The sequence below is a fragment of the Thamnophis elegans genome, chromosome 6 (genome assembly GCF_009769535.1).
Source record: "Thamnophis elegans isolate rThaEle1 chromosome 6, rThaEle1.pri, whole genome shotgun sequence".
Classification (NCBI taxonomy): domain Eukaryota; kingdom Metazoa; phylum Chordata; class Lepidosauria; order Squamata; family Colubridae; genus Thamnophis; species Thamnophis elegans.
In genome coordinates, this window is record NC_045546.1 from 74,662,007 (window position 1) to 74,680,186 (window position 18,180).

The 18,180-nt window shown below is 37.8% G+C and overlaps 1 protein-coding gene across 1 annotated transcript in view; it reads left to right on the forward strand.

Moving 5' to 3' along the window:
* Positions 1–8,928, forward strand: part of NSUN2 (NOP2/Sun RNA methyltransferase 2) — a 37,859-nt gene extending 28,931 nt beyond the window's left edge. Inside the window, 5 exon segments of the mRNA XM_032219923.1 lie at positions 689–763; positions 2,172–2,173; positions 3,121–3,257; positions 3,857–3,896; positions 5,912–8,928. Coding sequence (XP_032075814.1) covers positions 689–763; positions 2,172–2,173; positions 3,121–3,257; positions 3,857–3,896; positions 5,912–6,308 — 651 coding nt within the window. The 3' untranslated portion in view covers positions 6,309–8,928.
* Positions 8,929–18,180: the final 9,252 nt, after the last annotated feature.

An 18,180-nucleotide genomic window follows, 5' to 3' on the forward strand; every position in this document is an offset into this window, starting at 1 on the left:
CTGAAAAATACGGTATTTCTTGCCAGGTCACAAGACCAATTAGGGGTGGTGGGAAAATAGGCTTAACGTTTATGTGAAAATGTCAATTTTTTTCCTCAGTAAAATGGAAGATGAAGCAGGTTCTTCTCTTAGACTTATAGAACTCCACTCAGACTAACTAGTCTTTGCAATAAACTTAAGCAGTTTTTCTCTCAGCAGCCCTTTCTCCTGTTGGGAGTTTTTGATTTACATTTCTTGAGGGTAGCTACTAGCATTTAGTTTGCATGCCTTCCTGAGTCCTTTTTCCTCTAAGTAGCTTCCTAAATCTAGACCCTAAATGGATCATTAGTACCAATTCCCTGAGATCTTTTAGTAAATTATGCTCTTAAGAGTTTTTACTTTGAGGCTTCATATCTTTCTCTGTGTATTTCAATATGTATTATATTCAATATATATATTTAATATAATATTGAATACTTATTGAATATAATCCTTATGTGATTAATGGAACTCTATTAAATGCTCACTTTATCTGTCTGTCTGTCTGTCTGTCTATCTATCTATCTATCTATCTATTGATATATATTGATATATTGTTCCATCATTGTTGGTGCTGACTCCTGCCAAACTGCTTCAAATTACTAATTGGTATTATAATGCTTAATGCTTAAGTATGCTGAAATATTCTACTTTTTAAAACCCCAAATAGGTTATTAATACAGGAATTAAAGTGTGGTGCCGCAATAATGATGGAGATGGTTGTGCCTTCAGATTAGCACAAGAGGTAAGAATGAATGCATTATTATTACATAATATTTTTCCATAATCCTCCTGGAAACAATAGCAACAACTTGCAGTATTAACATTTGTCCTGTGTTATTGCTGCATATGCTTTTATATTCACTTCATTACATTATGATTGTTTTTACTATTACTTATGTTACTGTCACTCTTTTGAAGAAACCTAGGGTAACATAATACATGATAGTTGGCAGATATCTTTCTTTTTCTCACATACGAAACAGCCTTGGAGTTCAACAATTTAAAGTAGAAGTATTCCAGATAGGTATAGTAATCATTCACAGTGTCACAAATAAGTAACATAATCTTAATATATTTAGGCCTAAGGGACGTATATTTACTGATGAAGTTTTGTTTATCAACTTCAAACTGCTCGAGTTTTATTTTTGAAGTTATCTTAAAATAAATTAATGGTTGAGACAAAAACACTTACCTGTAAACAAAAATGGAATAGACTTAAGTCTTAAAGATTTAAAAATGGCAACGTTCGTTCATTCATTCCTTTATTATTATACCTTTTGTCAAGGATATAAAATAACAATCCTGTGGGTAAGTTAAGCAGAGAAAAAATGACTGGCTGGGAGTTCCTCAGTGAACTCACGTGGATGGACCTAAAATATAGTCACTACAATGCTAGTTCATCTCCTTCACCATTGCACCATACCAAGTTAGAACCATTAAATAATATTTCAGTTTCCTGGAACAGTGCCTTGGAGTAAATAGCAGGAGAATTTCATAATAAGATTTATTTTAAAGAGAAGTTTTATTGTATTTATTTCTTTTCTTTATTTAGGAATTTATATCAGCATTAACTGTTTCGTGCTATACAATGTGTTACATCTTACATAAATTTGTAGTAGAACTGATCTCTCTGTTAACAATGCTTAAGTGTTAAACCAGGACTAAAGTTTAAGTGGCAGTGGAGAGTATTGCTTCTTTCATCATAAAGAAATACGCTCGGTTTACAATCACAATTGACCCCAAAATTTCTGTTGCTAAGTGAGACTGTTGTTAATTGAATTTGCCCCATTTTAGTATATTTCTTGCCATAATTGTTAAGTGAATCACTGCAGTTGTTAAGTTAGTAACATGGTTGTTAAGTGAATTTGGCTTCCTTATTGACATTACTTGTCAAAGATTGCAAAAGGTGATCACATGATCCTGGGACACTGCAAGTATCGTAAATATGAGTCTATTGCTAAGCTGTTTAATTTTAATCATGTGACCATAGGGATGTTTGTAATGGTTGTTTGAAAAACAGTTGTCAGTCATTTTTTTCAAAGCCTTTGTAACTTCAAATAGTCATCAAACGACGGTTGTAAGTCAAGGATTACCTGTACATGCTAATTGAGACTACCATCTAGATTAATGAAAAAGAAAAGAAGGACTAGGGGTAGGCAAGATAGCAGTGTTCCAATATCTCAGGGGTTGCCACAAAGAAGAGGGAGTCAAGCTATTCTCCAAGGCACCTGAGGGTAGAATAAGAAGCAATGGGTGGAAACTAATCAAGGAGAGAAGCAACTTAGAACTGAGGAGAAATTTCCTGACAGTTAGAACAATTAATCAGTGGAACAGCTTGCCTCCAGAAGTTGTGAATGCCCCAACACTGGAAGTCTTTAAGAAGATGTTGGATAGCCATTTGTCTGGAATGGTATAGGGTTTCCTGCCTAGGCGGGGGTGGACTAGAAGACCTCCAAGGTCCCTTCCGCTATTGTATTGTATTGTATTGTATTGTATTGTATTGTATTGTATTGTATTGTATTGTATCTCGGCCTAAATTGCTATATATTTTTATTGAGGTAGTAGGATTGTTGGAATAGAATGGCAATCTCTTGAGGTTTCTATGTTAGATTTTTAAAAGTATCTTCATTTCAGTGTTTATGGCATTGGCTAGAAACCAGGAGACTGTCAGTTGTAGTCCTAACTTAGATGTGAGTGGGTAACATTAGGCCATCACTGTCTTTCAACCCTAAGAAGAAAGCAGTGCCAAAACCACTTCTGAAAAAAAAAAAAACTTTGCCAGGAAACGGGACTTGTTTAGGCAAATTTATGCATGCATGCTTGCTTATATGTATGTATGTATATGTGTAACATGAAAGTAATGTTTGAGGATATTTTAATTAACATTGTATGGTTAGAAGACTATACAGTTGATGTATTTGATTAATTCTCTGTATATTTTGTTCCATACTATTGTATTACACAGCCAGAAAGTGTTGGCAGTTCCAGTCTCTTATTATATTCCATTCAGATGCTGAAAATCTTTTCTTAAAAAATAGATTTCTGTTTGAATTTTTAAAGAAATGGCTGCATTTTAAAAATCATGTCTTTCACTTCCAGGGCATATACATTGCATCCTTTCATCAGTGCCAGAACTATTAAGGCTGGCATAGAAGATATTAAAATTTTGTTAACTGAAGAAAATCCATTCTTAAGCAGGTTCAGTAATGAATCACGCAGTCAACTGAATGGAATGGGTAAGTGAGCATTCTTGCTAATTAGTACCAGTAGTTATTTGAGATTCAAGATTTGATTTACGTTGTTTATTTAGTTTTAGAGAAGTTGATTTCCAGCTGGTTACCTTTTTTTATATTAATGGTCAAAGCTGATGGCCACTATTCATTTATGCCCATTTGTCAGAAGGTAACTCTTGAATCCCTCTGAAATCCTTTTTGCTATCCCATCTTTACTGTTTGTGTTTTCACTTGGCCTAAATGACTTGTAGATTGTTGCCATCCATGATTTTTATTTCTAAGAATGCCTCAGAGACTAATTTTGGGCCCAACGTTACTTTCGGGACTAAAGATAACCCAGTAATCAAGTTAACTATGTGAATGAGAGCTAGTGAAATTTAAAGATTCCACTATCTGGTGACGATCACTATCTAAACATTTTTAATAGCAGCTCAAGAATATTAATAATTTCCTAACAACATCTGCTTTGATAGAAAAGATGGCAGTGTTCAGCAAACTATATGGAGAATAACTGTGGGCCATAGGTTGGATCGTTAAAGGTTAATGTCATTTCTATTTGTAATAATCTCTGGTTTTAAAACATTATATTCTGTTTGTTTCAGCTATGGGGAGCATAGTCTTAAAATATGAACCAGACCAAAGGTAAGTGACCTCTGTGTTCAGTTTATACAAATGTGTGAAAGGATGTACAGATCAGTGGTGGGTTTCAATTTTTTTAAGAACCTATTCTGTAGGAGTGGCCTGTTTTGTGGGAGTGGCTCGGCAATCATGTGACCGGGATGAGAGTGTCTTGGCGATCATGTGACTGGGTGGGAGTGGCCAACTTGATGTCACTCACCAGGAGATGTCATGGATTGGGTAAAATGTGGTGAAGCTCACTTAACAACGCTCTTGCTTAGCAACCAAAATTTTGGGCTCAATTGTAGTCAGAAGTCATCTCTGCGTTCCTCTGCATGACAGTTTTGTCCTAGTAAACTCCTTTTCCTTTCTGGCAATTTTCCTCTCAGTTAGAGGCACCAAAATAATCCAGACAAAGTAAGGTTTCCTGCTGCAGCAGGGGGTTGGACTAGATGACCTCCGAGTAGCCTTCTAGCCCTAAATTGCTGTACTGTTTTCCTTCTGCTAACAAAGAAACCTGACTGAGGCTCATTGCACATTCCTGCCAGATAGAGATAATGAGATAATGACCCTAGAGAAAGAATGGCTCCATTCACAAGCAGAGAACCATCCAAACCCTTTTGGAAACACAAAGCCCATATTGCACAAATCCCAAAACTTCAAAAACATAAAACCATATAACATATAACCATATAACCAATTTTCAATTGGTTATTGGTTGCACCTTTTCAATTTAAAGCTTCAATTTAAAGTTATAAGCATTAAGACTTGTGGACTTCAACTTCCAGAATTCCACAGCCAGGCATGCTCAGTTCCGATTTAAAGCGACAGCATTTGTTTTTCTCCTTTGCGAAAGAAGTTTCCATCTTTCTTTTTTTTTTCTCTTTCTTTCTCCCTTCCCTTCCTTCCTTTCTCCCTCTCTGTCTCCCTCCATCCCTCCCCCCTCTCACTCTCTCAAACACACACGCACACACAAGTTGGATTGGGTATCTCTCTCCTACCCCCTTCCCTCTCTCACTATCTCTCAAACACAGTGCACACACACAAAATTTGGATTGAATATATCTCCCAATGGCTTGAAAGCAGCTCCTTTGCCATCCCCCCCCATTCCCCCACTGCCTTCCGTAAGCACCTCCCCCATTGCAAATGCAGCATACTGTCCTGGTGGAAAATGCCTGGAATGCAATAAAGCCCACCCACTCACCTCCTGCTGGCTGGCTGGGGTGAGAGGAGAGGCAGAGAAGCCGAGGGGAGCCAATCAGAGCCTTCCGAAAGAACAGGGCTGGGGGAAAGTGTGTGTGCTACAGCATGCCCCTTTGCCTGGCTTCCCTCTTCCTGTGGTCCTCAGTACTCACTCATGCTCTCCCTCCCCAGTCTGATTTAATTGCAGGTGGAGCCACGCTGCCTTTTCAAACCTATAGTCAATGAAGGTGGGAAATGACTTTATTCCCAGGCCCCCATTTGTTTCTCCCTCCCCACAGCTGGATAAAGTTATGCAAAAAGCCAGCCCTCACCGACGCCTAGCTTCACTAACTGCAGGCTGCATCAAACTACACAAGAGAGGGAGAGAGTGAGGGAGAGAGTTTGAGCGAGCCAGAGCCCTTCCCCCAGCCTTTGCCCAAAGCCCTGCACCAGGAGGGTGAAGTTTGAATTTCTCCCCCCTGACCCACACGTACCTTTCCAGCTGCTTCACAGAGGCTTCAACGCCACTCTTGCCTCGGGTCCTCTGAAGAAGCCCCACCCTTGCTGCCTTCTCTTTGAGAAGCGCCTTGCAAATGAGGGCAGGCCAGGGGAGCGTACCAGTACAGGGGTGTGGCCATGCCGCCATGGAACGGGCACGCAAAAGTACAGCATATTTCTGGCCCCAGTATGCCCGTACCAGCCGGAACCCACCTCTGGTACAGATTCTTTTGAATAGAAACTGAACAGAAATAAAAAAGGCTTAATTTAATGCTTTCAAGAACTGTGAAGTAGTATTGTTTAAAATTACTAATGAATCCTTTGAAGAAAATAAAACTGAAGCATTTGTCTATTTGTAGCAAACAAGATTCCCATCAGTGCTCTGTTTTGCTGTGTGGTTGGCTTGGCAAGACATCCCTTCGTGCCTTTGTGCCCAAGAATGAGAGATTGCATTACCTGAGAATGATGGGACTTGAGGTATTCAAAGCAAAAAGGAAAGAAGAAAATTTAGAAGGTCAGTTGGAAGCGGCATCTATAGATACATCGGGGCAAGTGCTAGAAGAAGTGGAACTTGAATGTAAAACCAAAAACATCAATCAGTTACCGACAATAAAAGAAGATGAATTGAATGGACAGCATGAAAAAATATTATTGGAAGCCCGCACAGTAGAAAACCTTTCTTCCACTGACAAAGATGAAAATACCAGAAATATGCAAAGCAAAAGTAATGTTGACATTATGGGGAAAAAAGACTAAAAAGTCAATTTGCATTGACTATTCATGTGCATTTTTTATAATTATGTACTGCAAAGCATTTAAAATAATTTTAATAAAGCATTTCAGTTGTTGAGAAATGTGGTACACAATTACTTTATAAGAGTTTTTCCCCAATCTTTTTGGTATAAATTGTTTTAACCAAATGAACAGCATATTGCAATCACTTCAGTGAATTTGTTTCTATCAATGGATTTGAATCACTAAAATGATATGCGTCATTTTAGAAATTAAATAGCTTTATTGATATATTAATATACCATAATTTATAAATATGATTATGATTTTTTTATCTTTGGGAGAGAATTTTATCTTTCATGCACTCTTAGTAATTGTTATTGTTCCTCTGAATTCATGCAACAAAAATGAATTATGTTGACAGTATACAGTAGCCTAGATTTGAGCTGTGTAATTATAAGTCCTAAAATTCAGTTTCAGTTCAAAATTTATGTATTAGTTTTATATCATTTTCTTTTCCCCAAATCTGGATTTTACACTTGATAATTGATTCTAGATTGGAATTTGGAGAAACATCTGAAAAATTAATGTCACTATATTCATCCAAAATGTGGTCCTTTTTTTAATGATTGGTTCCACTAACTTTGGGTTGCCACAGTGAATTATGCAGCTTATATTAAAATCACATGTTTCTGTTTACCCAAATTAATGCTAAGATTGTGTATCTTAGCATTACTTTATATACTTTGTATCACTTTATGCTGTGATTGCCTGGATTTTATATCACCAAAATTAAATGTCTTGGTTCAGAGGATATACTTAAAACCCTCAATCTTGCTGTATTCCCCCAAAATCTAAACCAGAGTTTAATATTGAATTGGCCCATCAAATACAGGTTTTAATACTTCTGTTTTAGCCATCATAATGATTAATCTGATAGTCAGTATTTTTATGTAGCACAGCTGTAGTACCTTATTTTTCATGTTCTTTTGATTTCTGGGATTTAAGGGTTCCTTCCCCCTCAAGCCCTCCAATCTACAATATAACCTCCCTCCAGATGTTGAATTATATCATTTCTTGAACAATTTTGTTCATTAAATGAAACAACATTACCAGACACATTTTCTAAATCCATTCCTTCCAGATTGGACTTCTAGAATATTGCTAATGGAAGTAGCTGTTAAAAGTACATTCCAAATAATTATGTATCTTAACATTGACGTTCTAAGTCCTTTAGGTTTTAATGTTTGCTGGTTTATTTTAATAACAGACATCAATTCTTTGTGTGTCTTCATTTGAATTGAAAACTATTCACACATTTATCCTCAACCACAGCAAAATTGCTAGTAAGTAAATGATAACAAATAAGTGCAATTTACACTGCATTAAATTGTTTCTACTAAGCTTTTGTGGGGATGTAGTTGAATCAAACACAAACGTGGGTTTGGTAAAAAAAAAATTCTACTAATGAAATGTAGGTGATTATTTGGGGTCAGGCCATGTTGGTTTTGAGGTATTCTATAGATCATCAGGACTTCACACTTCGATGAGTGTGTGTGTATGTGTAAGAGCAAGTGTACAAAGTAATCAGTAAAGTTTTGCTCTTATTTTAAATTTACTGGGTCTCCGTGTATTCCAAAGAACTGGTTGTGACTCAGTGTGTGGTTGAAAGTGTGATTGTTGACCAGAGTTCTGAGTGACAAGCCATAAGCTGAACCTGGCACCATGTGTAACTGCCCCAAGGTTTTTGTGACTACCCATCCCATAATTCCCCAAACATTGAGAGACTGTCAATGCCTTAATTAATTCATTGTTTATGCTTTCATGTGGAGGGGCAGGGAGTCTCAGGTTAGGCAGAAATTAGGCATGAGAAAAATGGAGCTAGTGGTTATGATTCTCTAGTGGGTAAAATCCAGTATCCTCCTGCCATTGATCAAACCCATCTATGTTTATGTTAACTTGTTTAAACTAATTAAATTAGACTAATTAACATTATTGCATTTTCAAAAAGATATGTAATAATTTTCATAAAACTGCTTTCTTTCAGTTGATTTTTATTTACAAAAAGGGAACCAAGCTTATTTGCTATAGCAAAGCAAACAAAAGTAAATGTAAAATAAAATCCAAGACTGGAATTTTTATTATGACATTTTTTTTTGGCCTACAGCCCACTTGGTAGCATACGTTTTGCATACAAAGAAGGTAGGGTAAAATAATAAAAACGTAATTTATATCTGCTATTGCTAATCAGCCCAACAATAAATAGATGAATCAGAGATCTGGATATAATTTAAAAATGACAAGCCAGTATTCTTGTAAATTCAGTTTACAAATTAAAATAGTTTTTGTAATCTAGGACTACTCCAAGAAATAATAATTGGAAAGCATGATTAAAAATTCTAATTCTAGCAACACTTCTCTTGGAAATGAAATGTTGACTACATCCAGAAGGAAGTTTCATCTACATACAAACAACTTTAGAGAGTTTTGGATTTTTTAAAAATCATTCTTGATTTCAAATATATACTAGCTGAATGCCTGTTCTCTGCTACGAAACTATGTGATCAGGCTTGATAAATTGACACAGCTTGAAAATAAATGAGTAGTTACTATTGGCCTCTCCTCTACCCTTCTCTCCCTCAGGCTGGCCCCATTGATCCTCTCCTATCCGCTTCTCTCCCTCAGGCTTGCCCCATAGAGGCCTCTCCTATCTTAACCCCTTCTCTCCCTCAGGCTGGCCCCATTGATCCTCTCTTCCTCCTTAACATCAGATAATTTTTCCAGTGGGGAAGGGAAGTAGAATGTCTAAAACTCCCAGCCAGCAGGCCGGATGAGTCACTTGCTGGCCACGCCCACACCCAAGTGGCAGTTGGAACAGTTCTTTTGAGGTGGGGTGGGAGAGTAGAACTTCTTAACTCCTTAGCATCAGAGCATCTTAATAATACTATAAGAAATACTAATGATTTGATGGTCATTTTGAAAAATCCTTTCTTAGCAAGCACCTAGAAGCCAAGAGGAACCTATGTGCCAAATTTCAAGTTTGTAGGCTTTAGGGTTCTGGAGATTTCGTGATGATGCATGAGTGGTATTTCGCTTATACATATAAAGATTAGAACAGCAGAGGGCAGCACAACACAAGTCAGGAATTTTTTTTTTTAAAAAAATTGTGAAGTACTGTATTTAGTTGCTCTGAATTGAGAGAAACACTCAAATCACAACTTTGGGGATGAAAGTTGTAATTAACAAGAACATACAGTTTGCTTAATGTGTTGTGATCTTGCCATTAAATATTTTGGCTGAGAAAATGGTATTCAGTTTACAGAATTGTGTTCTTTGTGGAATCACAGAGTTGGACGGGATTTTGCAGGGTACTAAGCTCTCTTGTTGCTTCATACAGGATTGAAATCCACATGAAAGTATCTTAACAATGACCGTCCAAACTCCATGAAGCTCATTATCTGTCTACAGTGTTATTACACTATTTGGAAATGAATTAGAACGAACCAAGTGAGCCATTCAACTAGAATAATCCTTCTTATAATTTCACATCATTAATCCATGACATACAAGATATTGATTAATAAATTTATATGTGATGGAGGGGAAAGCATATGGCAAAGCCATGTGACACCTAGCTATTGAATCCACTAAGATTCTCTAAATCTCTGACAAGCTTTTGAAGGATCCTTTTTTCACCTGAAAATACCAGGGAGGCTTAAACTGGGAACTGTTGCATTTGAAGCATATACTATACCAGTGGTTCCCAAACTTGGCAACTTTAAGACTTGTGGACTTCAACTCCCAGAATTCTCCAGCCAGGAGAATTCTGGGAGTTGAAGTCCACAAGTCTTAAAGTTGCCAAGTTTGGGAACCACTGTACTATACTGATATAAAGCCGCCCTGGCTTTACTGGATATGCATAAATGCAATATATCCTACAACTGAAATAAATGCAAAAAAAAAACGTATATTAGTTGGTGGCTGTTAATGGAAAGATGGTTTCTGTTAATGTCTTTTGGCAGAATTATATCTATGCTTATTAATATGTAATATCCTAATATCGGGTACAGAAATCTAGGCCTCATAGCACCAATGAAGCGCCATATTATCAGTGGTGGGTTCCGGATCCCAGTGCAACTGGTTACGGTGCAACGGGGCTGCACATCCACCACATGCATGTGTGCAGCGCGCGCATGCGTACTTACCACCCACAATGCTCCATGACGGCTCCGTGACGCTCTAGCTGCTCAGTGGAGCATCATGCACACACCGTACACTCCGTGTACGTGCGCGAAACCCCCAATTGGCTCAAATACTGATAAGGATCACGGGCAGGTAGGCCCTCTGGAGCACCATACCAGAACGGTATGCCTGTACCGGGGCGTACTGGTCGTATCCCATCACTGCATATTATCCATGGGTGTCAATTTCATTGAGGGCCGCATCAGCGTTGTGTTTGACCTTGGAGAGTCGGGAAGGGCATGGGGTGTGGCCATAGTGGGTCATATCAGGGGCACTTGTGGTGGCCAAGTGCTAAGGCAAGATTTCTCTGAGACTCTCCCTCACTCATTATAATCTTCCCTTCTTTCTTCCCTCCCTCCCTCCCTTTTCTTTTTCCTTCCCTCTTCATTCTTTCTTCCTTTCCCTCTTTCCTTATTTTTCCTTCCTTACTCTCTTTCCGTCCTTCATTCTTTTTCTTTCCTCTTCCCTTTTCTTCTTTCCTGTCCCTTCTTGCATGCTCAAAAGCAAAAGGAGAAACATTTCTCCTTTTGTTTTATTTTTAGTTTGTTTTGATAGCTCTCTGCCTGTGAAAATGGAGCTCGGGGGTGTGTGTGGGGGCACATTTCCGTTGGCAGAGTACTGTGGGCCTGTACTTTGCTGTTTTCAGGCCGGCCCCACAGGCCAGATCTAAGCATTCCGCAGGCCGTGAGATTGACACCCCTGATTTAATTATCTTGCCATGAAATAATATAGCACACTCTAATGATTTTTCATCTTGCACTGACAGAAATTATATTTATAAATGGTAATTAAATGAAAACAATTGTGGGACACAAGCAAGGACAAATTGGCCTGAAGTTGTGATGGCATCTTAGGGAACCAGATGCCATTTAGGGCAAAATGGAAGGGTTGTTTATGGTGTTTTTGGCCCATAGGCATCTGTAATTTTGAGACGTCCAAGCCAATCCATGCTAACTGAATATCTAACACAATTCTTCAATATTTTTATCCAACCCTGCCTCCTTTGTACAAATTAGGGCCCAAATGGATGGGGCAATCTAGCTTGAACAATTAATAATAAAACTGCTGGTGTTTCTGTTTCCCCACTTTCTATGCTGAGGAACGGTGTCCCAACCTCGCTACATGTAAAAAGGTTTAGGGAGTAATTGGAAGAACAAAAAAATGTGGATAGTGCGATGGTTGCAGTGATCAAAAGTTTTGCTTTTATTTATTTATTTATTTATTTATTTATTTATTTATTTATTTATTTATTTATTTATTTATTAGACTTATATACCACTTCATAGGGCTTTCAGCTCTCTCTAAGCGGTTTACAAATTATTATTTTTTTTTAGCAAATTGAGTCAGCAACTTGCCCCCACAGTCTGGGTCCTCATTTCACCCACCTCGGAAGGATGGAAGGCTGAGTCGACCTTGAGCCGGTGAGATTTGAACCGCTGAACTGCAAATCACAGTCAGCTAAGGTGGCCTGCAGTACTGCACCCTAAGCACTGCGCCACCTCGGCTCTTTATGTTTCTTTCCTTTGCCTCTTTCACTTCAACAGCATACAATGGACACTACAGGATGCAGGAATTTGAAGGGGATCTGGTTTACACTCTTGATCCTTTTTGCCCGACAGTTAATTACGTAATCAACAAGGATATCTTCAAATACATTTTATACCAGGGGTGTCAAACTCAATTTGATTGAAGGCCGCATCGGGGTTGTGTTTGACCTCAGGGAGTGCAGGGGGACATGGCCAGCTTGAGATCACTGTTGTGGCCTGAGTGCCAGCAAAACAGGCTCCTGAGTTCCATTTTCGACCGTGATAGCATCCTGTAGCCTCTGCCAGCAGAAACAGAGCTTGGGAGGGGTCCATGTGGCCCTCGCAACCCAGTGGTGGGTTTCAAAATTTTTTAGAACCTCTTCTGTAGGTGTGGCCTGCTTTGTGGGAGTGGCTTGCCGGCCATGTGACCGGGTGGGAGTGGCTTGCCAGCTATGTGACCGACTGGGAGTGGCTTGGCACTTAGCAACCAAAATGTTGGCTCAGAAACTCTGGCATTTGAAGCACGCCTTAAAGCTGTCAAGTTACAAGACCCTGGCACCCCTAACCATTTAGAAAAAAAATCCCAGGGATGTTTGAAATTGACAGCTTTAAGACTTGTGGACTTCAACTCCCAGAATTCCTCCTCCAGTCATGTTGGCTCAGAAACTCTGGCATTGAAGTGTGCAAGTCTTAAAGCTGTCAAGTTACAAGACCATTGCATCCCTAACCCTTTAGAAAAAAACCCCAGTGGTGTTCAAACTTGACAGCGTTAAGACTTGTGGACTTCAGCTCCCAGAATTCCTCCTCTCGCTCTTCATCTTGATGATGTCCGGATGGGCAGGGGGACGGAGCTGGAACCGGTTCTAAACAGCACTGTAGATTTGTGGAACCTCTATAGAAGAGGTTAGATACTGGCAAAAACCCACCCCTGTTGCAACCCCCATTTTCGACTGCGACAGCCTCCTGCAGCCCTCTGCCAGCAAAAATGGAGCTTGAGGGGGGAAGAAACGTGCTGACAGAGCTCCTGAGCTCAGTTTTCACTGGCAGAGGCACTGTGGGTCGGTTCTTCGTTGTTTCCAGGCAGTCCCACGGGCCAGATCCAGTCCACGGGATCTGTTCTATCCCTGTTCTATTTGGTGTATCTGGGCAATATTCATGTAACTGAATTGTTGATTAATACTCATGTAACCATTTGAATTTATCTGTTGTCAGATACAAACAATCATCAGACAAAATATCCTATGGCACATCCCTTAAAAAATGGAGATAATTCCTAGATCATATTTGGGAACTAGGGATCTTGATGCAATTTTCTTAAGGAACATAGAGGAAACAATGTACATGATAAAAGAAGAGAGATAAAAGTAAGTGACAGGATTAGAGACTTGTAATGGATCTGCAGGCCCCAATCCCCCAAATCCTATGAATTCATGTGCCCCAACACAGTGACACATTTTATACATCCTGCTATGATAGATTCACTTTCAACTTAAAGAGGCTAACTTGTATTTTATTCTTCATTTCTTATGGCTTTATAGTTGAGCAAAGTGTAACCACATCCATGCTTTCTTTCCAATCCTCTTATCTACCGGTAGTGGCTATGCATTGAAAATGCTCTGGTCTGGTTTCCTGCAAGAATAAGCCATTTCACCCCCAGTTCCAGCAACCACAATCCCTATTTCTAGGCTTCGGACCAAGAAAATAATTGCTTTGGTGTTCCATCACAGGATGTACCAAAGAACACTGTGTCTGCTCAGTTGTCCATGACCTTGATCTTCAGAAGCATACCCAGGGAACATGGGTGAGGTTAAAGATGTAAAAGTGACATTCCAAGAAGTCTACTTCTATAGTTTCGATATACACTGTGTATTTCTGTTTTACGCATTGTTCACCACCAGGAATCCATATAAATCTGCATAATATGAGTAAGGGTGTAAGTAAATGGGTAAGGGTGAATGGTCAGGAAAAATTCATTAAAAGCTTCTTTGAGTCCCTCAACTAATAATCACCTCATTCTAATCTTTTTTTGTAGGGCTTCAGCAATTTATGCTAGGGACATGTTTTATTGCAAATAAAAATCGTATAAACGTACCATGGGGCTGAGCTAAAATTAAATTGCTAATCGTGGCACAGCATAGGAAAAATGGCAGAAATCCTTGGAGAAGTAAAGCAAAATATACATTGCTAAGTAAAATCATTACTTGGCTGTTGTGAAAGTTCTTCCTCTCAAAAATTCACTCCCTTGGCAGGGGATTAATATATATTTTTTTAACTGTATAATGAAATAGCACAAGGGCAATTTCTGAACATGGCACTATATAAGTAAAAAAGAACAAAAGGCTTAAGGATGCACAGGGGGCTGAGATCATATTAGTATCTACTATTTGTTTTAGAGATTGCCTTCAACATAAAATGTATGACATAGTTTTAGCCATTTGTATATGACATCATAGAATTGGATGGTCCATCGAATCCAACTCTTACCATTAATGTATATAATTCAAATAAATGTATCCCCAAGAGTTGATTGTTTAAACTTTGTTTGAACAGATGCCACACAGGACAGCTCTCCATCTCACTAGGTTATTATTGGTTCCTCTGATGATGAATTACTATTGCTAGTGAAAATAAATTAACCTTTAAGTATTTGCTGGGCTTTTATTCCATTCTCTTCTGTGGATACTATTCTGGGAAAAGAAAAGAAAAAAGCTTAACTAGTCAGACAAAAAAAAAATTCTAAACTTGTATTTTGGATATAGATGTCACCATCTCATAATCCTGCATTTTCTTGTCAGGCATCTCACCTGTTCTTAGGCTGCAGAAAGATTATTTCAGAGGAGGACCTTCCCTTCAAAATTAGCAATAGCAATAGCAGTTCAACTTATATAACGCTTCATAGGGCTTTCAGCCCTCTCTAAACGGTTTACAGAGTCAGCATATCGCCCCCATAGTCTGGGTCCTCATTTCACCCACCTCGGAAGGATGGAAGGCTGAGTCAACCTTGAGCCGGTGAGATTAGAACCGCTGAACTGCAGATAGCAGTCAGCTGAAGTGGCTGTAGTACAGCACTCTAACCACTGCACCACCTCGGCTCTCTCTTTCCATCTCACATACCCTTACATAGTATTTGGAAGATTTATTAAATGTCCTGAAAGAATATAAGCTTAGGTTAATAGAATGTAGCTGGTTCTGTTAGGATTTGCATAGACTTAGATGTTTTAATTATTATTTTTAAGTGTACATATCTGATGTGCAACCATACCATTCCTAGAGTTACAAGTACTCTTAAAATATAGCCAGCTTATTGCACCCTTCACTACAGCCCTAGTTTCATTTATCTCTGAAAGTATACTACTTGTGTTCTTAATCTTTTCCTTTGAAGTAAAGGAAATTGGAAGGAAAAAAAAAGAATAGTTATAAAAGAGTCATAATAGGCAAATAAAATGACTTTCATTGATTCCATCCATTTGAGTGCAGTCCTGGGTTTTGTTCATGAACCTTATTTCAAAAGATATTGAAATTCATAATAATCAAATCCTGGTGTTAAACTGCTGATGGGCAATTGTTATAAGCAATTGTGTTTTTTTAATTATTCTGTAAATTAAAAAGCAGTACTCATTCATCCATCCTTATGTGATCTTGTCAGTGCAAGATACGCTATTGTGCAAAAAAAATAAAACCCAACATATCAGCAGGCCAAAAATTGGAGATGGGATCAAGATGAATTTTGAAACTACTAATAGAAAATTACTGAGAGGATTGTCTAGGTTGAATATCAGGGCTGCAGTAAACCCTAAGGAGCAGCAAAAGAAGATGAAAATTGCATACTGGATTTTTGCAACTCTGATATGATAACCCTTAGGACCAACTAATAAAGGCTAATCAACTGTTTAACTGTTTTCTATACTAATTGTGGAAGGAGGAAATTATGTTTTCCTCTGTTTTGAGATTAGATTTCACTTATCAAATCTTGTGCCACTGTGGAAAAAGAAGTGAACTTGCCCTTCATTTCAAACAATAAAATGTATTATTGAATAAGAGTTGTACATATGTCTGATTGCACACACAGGGACACAAATATATACCTAGACATCCCAAGCCAAATGTGAAAGCATCTCTCAGCATTCTTTCAAATTCTAAGGCTTCTAAGATACAACAATTAATTGAGCTTAGCCACAGGATTAAATTAATAAATTAATCAGCCAAAGTTGTCATCAATTAACCAGCAGGTGTCCAATTTTCAGTAGGAGGATAGGTGGTTTTAATTCAAGGGCATAAGGAATTAAGGCCATACACTCTGCCTTTTGTTCTGCTATAGTAGCTAAATGAAGTATTGAAGCTTACCTTTTTGAATGGACTTATACAATTTCTTTCATAATTTTTACAAAGACATCTGGAGTATTTTATATTTGCAATGCACACATTTATCTACATTTTTTAAAATGAATTAATTAGCTGTACGCTGTCACGTAGACAACAAGAATGAAATTCCTTTATCACATTCATTCTGAATTTAAGGCTTATCACCGGTTAAGTCATACAAGAGATACATAACTGTACTGGCAATAAAAAAAGAACAACAATGGAAAACCTTCAACAATGAAACCCTTTTAGACTTGTGGGAGAAGGAACATCATATTATTATAAAATGTATTGCAATGTTAGTATAGAATTGCTAGGGCTCATGACAAAATCAACTGAGATTTAAAGAGGTTTCCCTATTGTTTATTGTAAAGGTACTTATTTGGCAGTGGTACTTGCTTTCTTATTGATTAATCTTTCTACATTCTGTGTACATGTGCATTCTTTCTCTAAACTACAGCCTCCTTAAAAGCAGCAGAACAAATGCAAGTATGGAGCCATACCGTGAATGAAGACAAGAGGTTATATTCAGAGGTTCCTATGTATATATCTGAAAATTGCTACTACAGAAAATGGTTGCATTGGAGCTTATTAATTTAAAAGATTCAGATCTGCAGAACTGATGTGAGGAATTGCAGTTATAAATGGCTAATCCATATATTCCATTTGCCCTTTATCTGAACACAGCACCAGAATCGATCAGGTAGGAGCAGTGGGGAGGGAGTAGATCAAGCTGAAATAATCACAGCAGATTGGAGAAACGGTTTTAAATCTAGGATTAATACTCATTTGTGCTTTTCTTTTTAATGCAAGTTTCTTCCATTGTTTTTTTCTCCCCCAGCTTTCTTCTCTTAAAATCCTAAAATGTAGGTGGAATAATGACTAAGTTTGATTTAGATACAACACTCCTGAGGGTCCTAAACAAAACAGAAAACAGGGACTTAAAATATCTTTTCTATCCACCATACCTTCTCTGCTATTGTTATAAAAATGATTTCCAGTGAAGCAAGCAAAGCATTTTATGTAACAAACCATTATTTGGCTTTAAATGTGAATTAGTTGCTGCTGAACTGAACCAGTTCCACTTACACTGTTGTGGAAAAGACAAATATAAAAAGGCAATTAAATCTGATGAATAATTGATTTAGTCGATACTATTCGTTTGTATTTTTATTTAAGAGCTCACTTAGAACTTGTTCTCCAAATTGGAAAATGATTAAAAGTCAAAGTGTTTCAAAATGTAAATATTGATGTACTGTATGTATGTATATTTCTGTGAACGGTACAATATATTATTGTATGTATGTATGTGTGTATGTCTGTACGTACATACATACATACACACACACACACACATACATACAATAACTGTTGTTTTATTGTATTATTGTGGAGATAATTGCAAACTCTTTGCTATTTAATGATAATACAGTTTGTGACTGATAATGCTTCCCCTAGAGCTGTGCAACACTTCAGATTTCAAGGGGACCAAATGATTTGGTTCAAGTGGCAATTGTAGTACCTGCCTGCTATTCTTAAACTTAGTGTGTCTTGTCCTAGTGTGAAAGAATGTACATCAAACTTTAGATTAGAGAAGGAATGAATGAACTGTTCAGAGGGAATTTTAAGAAGAGATTACTCGGTTCTGAGAAAGAGTACGGTGTGGAAAAGAAACTCAAAATAATTCCACCTTGATTTTCTTTAGTATGAGGCAGAGAAATGCACTATCAAGACAGATGCTAAAGAAATAGACAATTCTGGGATTC